Source organism: Aptenodytes forsteri, unplaced genomic scaffold, assembly GCF_000699145.1.
Source record: "Aptenodytes forsteri isolate BGI_AS27 unplaced genomic scaffold, ASM69914v1 Scaffold373, whole genome shotgun sequence".
NCBI lineage: Eukaryota > Metazoa > Chordata > Aves > Sphenisciformes > Spheniscidae > Aptenodytes > Aptenodytes forsteri.
This window is the reverse complement of record NW_008795579.1, coordinates 350169-357533: the sequence shown is the minus strand read 5'-3', so window position 1 is coordinate 357533 and position 7365 is coordinate 350169. Positions and strand designations below refer to the sequence as shown.

The window sequence follows — 7365 nt, the reverse complement described above, 5'->3', positions numbered from 1 at the left end:
GGGGACCGGCACCTCGTACCAGCCGAGCCGCAGCCGCCCAGCGTGGATCGCCGGGTGTCTCCGAGCCGGGGGCTGCTGGCTGGAAACTGCCCGTGAGACTGAAAATTAAAAATTAGCCCTTTATAAGGCAACACCAGGGGCTTTCAGGAATTCCCACCCCTCCCCTGAGAGCCAGGCCCTGCCAAGGGACGCCCTGGCACACCGTGCTTGGACCTTTGCTTCAGGGTCTGTTGATACTGGCAAAGGCTCCTTCCAGGAGCCACCGGCAGCAGCTGCACATCCCCATCCCCTCCCAGAGCAGAGGCCGAGGGGACAGCACCTCGTGGAGCCTTGTGTTCCCCCGTGTCAGATCTGGCACAGCCCAAGTGCTGTGTCAATGCTGTCTGCATGGCATCTCCCATGCTGTGCCAGACTGGGGGGACGGGGGGGGGGGGGGGGGGGGGGCTCCCCACCAGGCTTACTGGTCCCAGCAGGACCAGTGCAGCAGTATTTCACGGCAGCTGGGCATGCCTGCCTGAGACACCCCTTCCAAAGCCCCCTGAGTGAACAGGGGACCCCAGCAGAAGTGTGGTGTCACAGCAGGGGGAGAGGGGACACTGTAACGTGAACACCACCCTCATCCCTGCTCTTTTCCCACCAGCAAAGGAGGAGTGGATGCCCAGTGGGAAGTTGCATCCTGCTCCTCTCAGGTTTTCTGTTCTGCTTCCTGAAGAGCCTGACTTGGTACTCTGCCTTCACACTTACACCAAGATTACTTTCGCTGATGAGGGAGAAGACTTGCAAAATAAGCCAGGACTGTGGTGAAGCCCAGATAGTCACTTTTCCATGTGCAGCTTGTTAGGGCTATAAATACACAGCTCCTGCCTGGGCCACCAGCTGTGGGGGCTGAGCAGCTCCTTGTGTGTGCTGGGGGGCCCTGCCCGCCGTGGGCCCCTGCCCTGGGCCAGCCCCACGGCAGGCAGGGAGGGGTCTGTGCCTGGCTCCAGGGGATCACCTTTCCTTGACTGCACCCTCCTCACCCTGCAGTGTTCCCCAGGTGGGAGTGCCACCATGGGATTCCTGAATCTTGATCACCCTTGCCCCATGCTGCAAGTGGGGAAGGGGCTGTAGGCTGCACCCAGGTGTCCTGTTTTCTGTGGGGGTGGGACAAGCTGCATGCATGGAGAGGAGGGCCTGTGTTGCGGGACCCTGGATGCTGCTCATCTGGGGAACCTCTGACCTGAAGGCACCGGAGAAGGCATGTTTTCAGGTGGTTGGCAAACCCCCAGAACAATGTGTTCTGCCCTAGTCTCAAGCTGCCAGGGACAGGGAGGGGCCTCAGAGACTAGGACCCTTCTTGGGGGAGCTGCTGCTAACCCAGGCACCCCGAATCAGCAGGACCTTCATGTCCATTGGGATGCAGCTGCCCTGTGGGGCTTGGGCTGGCTGTACCATAGCCCAGGTGACAGAAGGCAACATGGTGACAACTCATAGGTCCAGGGAAGTCTGGACCAGGAGATGCCCCCCATCCCTGTGGCTGAGGGCAGGGGGCAGTGTCCCCACAGGGCTGGCAGGGAGAGCCCGCTGTGTGTCCTGTGGTGTCCAGAGAGCGCATGTGCAGCCCAGCAAAGGGCAGAGCTGGGGTTTGAGGAGCAGGTAGCGAGAGGGGACCATTTCAGGCAAGGCACCTGTGCCCTGCAGGGACTGTGCAGCCAGCAGCCGGCCCTGCTCTGCTCTGAGCCCTGTGGGGAGTGGGGGAAGTGGCCAGCAGGAGTGCTGCGAGGCCAAGAAGGGGAACTGGGGGCATTCCAGCACTGCTTGAAGGCTTGCAGCACCTACAGATGCCTCAGCTCAGGGTCTCGGGCTTGTGCTGCCCTGAGCTGAGGCATCTATAGGACCACAGGGCCCAGCCAACAACTCCTCTGCCCCTTCACTCGGCCCCTTTCTGCCCATGCCTGCAGCAGCCTAGAGAGCTCAGCACTGGCCCCAGGAAAGCTGTTTGTTCAATAAATACAGACAGTGAAAAGAGGCGTTGGAAAAAGAAGGGAAAAAAACAGAAAAAAGCAAACACCAAACCCTCTTTGAGTTTGCGCAAGTGGCCTTGGGTCCCAGACAGTATTGATCCCCGAGTCTTCCACCCTGCCTGTGCAGCAGCTGGGTCAGCGCGAACCCTTCAGGTCTGAGTCCTGGAGGCACCAGGGCCTGGAAGCCCGGATCTCAGCACAGTGGCTGCTGTGACCTGATGGGGAGATGCGGATCCCAGCTCCAGCCGGGCTCGGTGGGAGCGCCTGCCTCAGGATGCATGCAATGTGGGCAAATGCTGTCTCCTGCTAGTGGTTGTTCCATCCATGCACATCCATGACCTGTGTCACAGGTCCTCCGGGGCAATGTGCATCCTGGTCCCCACTCCAGCCAGAGCTGCTCATGGCTCTGACCACCCCTGCCTGATCCTGGAGTGGGACAGCACATGCAAAGCTGTCCTTCAAGCCAGATGGGGAGAGGGTCTGGCACCACCCTCCTCTCTCTGCCAACCCACTTCCCGCTTGGTTCAGCTCTGTCTCCAGCCTCTGGGGTGGGGTCGTCAGTGCTTGCAGGGTGGACCACGGCATTGTGGTCACCCAGCTCCACCCCAGCCAGCTGCATGCACCTCGGGGGATTGCCCCAGGAGCTCCCCTCGTGAACCTCCCTCTCCCACCCCCAGCACCCTCTCCCTGCTTTCTCAGCCTTCACACATGGGGGACATGTGGGAAGCAGTGGAGAAACCCTAACACAAGATTACGTAATGGAGCTGATGTGTCAGAGCTGCCCTTTGCCCCCAGCTCTCACGGCACTGACATGTCCCACTTTGCCGCCAGCCAGGCTGGTGAGGCGCAGTGAAGGGGGCAGCTGCTCCAGGCCACGGGCCAGAGACATGCTGAGAGGTTGCTCCCCAGTGAGGGAGCTGGCGTGGGGTTGTAGGCAAGGGTGGGTGTCCTGGGCACCATGGCTTTGGCGGTCTTGCCTAGCAGTCTCTGTCCACTTCAAAAGGGAGAAGAGTTGCTCAGTTCTGTCCTGATTTGGGACAAGAATGGCCAAATACTGATGGTTTTGGTGGAATGGAAAATTTGGCCCAACCAAGGAATGGTACCTTCCCCAGCAGGAATCACAAGCCCCCTGTGTCTGGGGGCTTCCATACCATGCCCTGGACCCAGCTGAGACAAGTCAGGGGTTCTGCATCCCCCTGGGAAAGGCAGCCAAGGGGCAGAGAGCATGAGAGCTGTGGGGGCCAGCAGCACTGTAGTCTTTGGGCACAGTGCATCCTGGTGATGGGTGCCTAACCTCGCTGCCTGGGTTTTATAACCAAGTCGTTGGTTAGAAGAGGACTGCACATGGCAGAGTGGGTCAGTTCTGTGCCATCTTGGAGCTGTCTGTGCTAGGGCACGTCCACCACCTTGCACCTTGGGGAGAGGTGGAAGATGAGCTGGCTAATGACAGGGCACACGTGTACACATACATGTGCACACACTATGGCTGGGAGTCTTTTATTGAATACCAGGTAGCTGGGATGCTTGGAGAGGGAGACACTTTCCTCCCACTGGGATCAGTTTCCCCTTCCTCACCCCCCTCAACCTCATGTCCAGCTGAGGAGTGGGGCCCCGTGGATGGCTCTCTCCCCTGTGGCCTAGCCATCCCCCAGCATCTTTTCGGCTTCTATCTCCCCCAGCAGCCTGAGGTGGCCACTGCTGGGACCTGTTACCTGAAGAGCACACGTTTGTGTTGCAGCACTGAGGGCTGCACCATGGCCTTGGTCTGGGACCAGCAGCAGGGTGAGCCAGGGCTGCCCTGAGCTGCTCGGGGAGTCATGCTCTGCAGAGTCCTGCAGGTAGAAGTGTCTGGTGTCCATCAGGAGCCCGTCTCAGAGGCCGTGGCTCATGGGCAGAGAGGAATCCATGGGCAGATCTGAAGGGGGAAAAGAGCCATGTGGGAGGTGAGGGAGGAGAGGACTTGCAGATTCAGCATCACCCTTGATGCTTCAACTTCAGGAGAAGAAAACACCTTGGCATGGTTCTCGCACTGCCAGAGAGGGGCCGGGAGGAGGGGAGCCCTGTGCAGCACAGGTCCTGCCCTCCTGCCTCCTCAGGCAGCCGGTCAGGTACAACCACAGGCATCGACAATCATGTCGGGGATGTCGGTCTTAACAATGTTGCTGTCCCGGTCATAGTAGAGCAGAGAGAGAGGGCGACGCTGCGTGGGCACGCAGCAGGAGTCCACGGCTGCGTCCGCGTTGTTGGCTTTGATGAGGTTGAGGACAGCTGTGTGGAAGGAGGCGGCGAGGCCAGGGATGCCAGCCATGTGCAGGGGGCAGAGCCCGGCGCAGTAGTTCATGTGATATCCCTCTGGCTGGATGATCCAGTCCTCCCAGCCAATCTCCTTGAAATCTACGAAGAATTCCTTGCGGCAGCACATCCGAGAGTCCCCACTGCAATCAATGCCACGCCGCTGGACCCGATGGGGCGTCCTGGCCCGGGCCTGGGCTGCAACAAATGGCCAGTGGGAATCACTGTGGCCAGCCAGGAGGGGAGACCCCCAGTCCTCTGCCACCTCCAGCTCCACAGTGAGCCTCTGGCTCCCTTGGCTGAAGAGGCTCTGGACAGCTTGGCCCACGTCCAGCGTGGCCCAGCCGGCCCTCTGCACCTCCAGCCGTGTCTCACTGGCCACGGTCATGTTCAGCCCCGTCAGGTCTGGCTGCAAGAGTCTGACGGTGACAGGATGTGTCCCGGGGCCGGGGACTGCCCAGAACAGGTAGAGGGTGGCTTGCAGGATCTCGGTGCTCCCAGCCAGCTCCCGTGTGAAGTGGAAATGCAGGCGAATGCTGCGGGAGGTGGAGGACCCTGTGCACAGAACCGAAAGCAGAGTCAGGGGGTGAAGGGAGGAGGGAGGGGCTCCCGCAGCTGGGGGCCACTGAGTTGGAACAAATGGGAGGTATATCCAAACCAGGGAGCAGGGCGCAGTACATACAGGTGTCGAGGGGCCCCCACTTCCCTGCACTGCTGCTGCTCCTCCTTCTTATCCCGCTCTAAAGCAGCAGCATCTGGGCCCGGTGCTGAATGCAGCAACCCGGCTTGGTTCCACCTCCTCTGGCCTGAAACACCCTTGTCAGTGAAGCCGCTGGAGGATTTTGGAGTAGGTTATCTGGCTGTGTAAACCAGCCTTGGATTTAAGGCAGTCACGCTGATTTGTACCTCCAGGATTACCTCTGCTTCCCATGGCTGGAAGCATCACCTGGCATTGCTCCAGCATGTCCCACCCTTGCTGCTGCTGAGGCTGCAGAGCCGCCTCTCCTCCTCGCGAAGGAAGGGCTGACAGGGACCGTGAGAGCAGCGCTGGGCTCCTTGGCACAGCTCTGCCAGTGAGGACACAACCCCCCTCCTCTGTGGTCTGGCACAGCGCAGCAGGGCGAGAGACTGGGCTCAGCCCTGTGGTTCACGCTGGTTCTTCCACTTCCAGCAGACACTCCACTGAGCCAGGAGACAACTCCCCATTGTCCTCATGTATGGGAACACAATGTACTGTGGAGGAGCATTGTTCCCAGACGTCTTCAAGGACATGGCAAGCCCTCGCCATCCCACAGCAGGCATGCAAACCATACAAAGGCCTGCAAGGGGAGTGTGTGCCCCCCACACGTCATCAAGCAGCAGTCTGGGCTGGGCAAAGTGATGGTGCAGAAGGATGCTCTGCAGGATGGAGCGGTGATTCTGCTTCTTTCCAAAGAAGGTTGCATTTGCCTGGGAGAAGTGGGGGGTACAGGACCCTGTTTTTCCAGTGGTACTTGTCAGGACCCCTGAGCACATTTTGGGAGAGCTTTCTCCTCCCAGGAATGCAGCTGATTCTGGAGTGAAATGTGGCAGCCCACCACTTCGGGTAGGAAGTGGAGACACAGCTGCGTGTGGGGAGCAGATGGGCTTTGGAGACCTAAGTCCACACACTGTGAGCTGTTGGGGAACCTAGGCTTAAAATCATATTTTGAAAAACATGGCCATCTGACCCCTCCACCTCTAGCACAAGTGGGGAGGGTTCAACAGAAACGGACAACAAATTCACATGATACAGCAGTCCATCTTTGCTCCTGCGCCCACCCCCTTGCCCCAACATGTCCCATATGTAAACGAGAGGGGCCCCAGAGCCTTAGTAGTGCTTCCCCTGCCTGTAGCGAGGAGCGGCTGGTTGGGGTAAGCTTGGGACGTGGATGCAAAGGTTCTGGATATGGTGCCTCTCATTGCCAGTCCTTCCAGCAGCAGTGTGCCCACCGGCCCGGTGCATAGCCTGGCATTGCTTGCAGGAGCGTGATGCCCCTTGTGCAGAGCTTTTGAAATGCCTGTGCAGAGGAGGAAACCTCTCACCACCTTCCCCCAGGCAAGGCCTTCCTTCCCACTGTGCCCCCCACCTTAGGGCCCATCCCACCATGCCCATGGGATGCGGGGTCTGTACAGACCTGACTCGGCAAAGCTCAAGATCTCATATTCCTGCACACCCATCCCAGGACGCAGGTGTGGGATGCTGCCATCATGGGGCATCCCTGGGGAGACGGCCGTGTCCATGTGCTGCGCACGCATCCTGCGGAGCGCGGTCAGCAGGGCCCCCCTGGACGTGGGCTGAGTGATGTTGGGCCTGTCTGGCAAGCGGAGCTTGGAGAGGATGCTCTGCTTTGCCAGCGCGATGAGGACGTCCCGCTGCGTGGTGGGGGCCAGGGCCGCCAGCCCACAGGCTGGGCACCACACTCCCTTGGGAGTCGCCATCCTCAGAAGGCTCAGGAGCAGGAAAGCCACCGTGGCTGTCATCTCTGGTGCCAGGAGGTGACAGCTTGGGGGTCTCGGCAAACAGCGTTCCTCCAACTGTCCGATAAGCCGAAGTCAAACCGGGACAGCAGCGCTGGGGCTGGGAGAGCAGAGCACAGCAGCAGGATGGCAGCGCTGGACTCCGCAGGAGCAGAGAGCGAGGAAGGGCTTGTTCTCCTGACGTGGCCACAAATATTGGCTGATCCCGGGCAAGATAAACGCCCCTGTGATCCCGCAGGAGCCTCTCTTGGGCACGGGGCAGCCGCGGCACAGCTCGCCCCGGGTTAAGGTGGACCCGGGCGGATGGCGCTCCTGCTCAGGGGGCTCAGCCCGGGGCTGCCCGCTCGGCAGAGGCTGCCCGGGGGCTGGGGCTCAGCTCTGGGCAACCTGCTCGGGCCAAGGGAGGCTACCCCGGTCCCACCCCGCTGCCCACCCCAAGGGTGGGCGCCCAGGCAGATGGCAGGGGTCCCCGCGTACGGCCCCCTGGGCGTACGGCCCAGGGCGCGGTGTGGGACCCCCCCATGGTGCGGTGCGGGACTCCCCGGGGGGCGGGGCGGCTCCCGGGGGGGGC

General features: G+C 60.8%; 1 protein-coding gene across 1 annotated transcript in view; it reads right to left on the bottom strand.

Annotated features, from left to right (window-relative positions):
• The window catches only part of LOC103901412 (inhibin beta C chain), a 12286-nt gene extending 5489 nt beyond the window's left edge, over window positions 1-6797 (bottom strand). Inside the window, exons 1-2 of the mRNA XM_019472851.1 lie at window positions 6452-6797; window positions 4116-4850 (exon numbers count right to left, since the gene is read on the bottom strand). Coding sequence (XP_019328396.1) covers window positions 4116-4850; window positions 6452-6797 — 1081 coding nt within the window. The remainder of the gene's footprint in view (window positions 1-4115; window positions 4851-6451) is intronic.
• Between the last annotated feature and the right edge of the window lie 568 nt (window positions 6798-7365).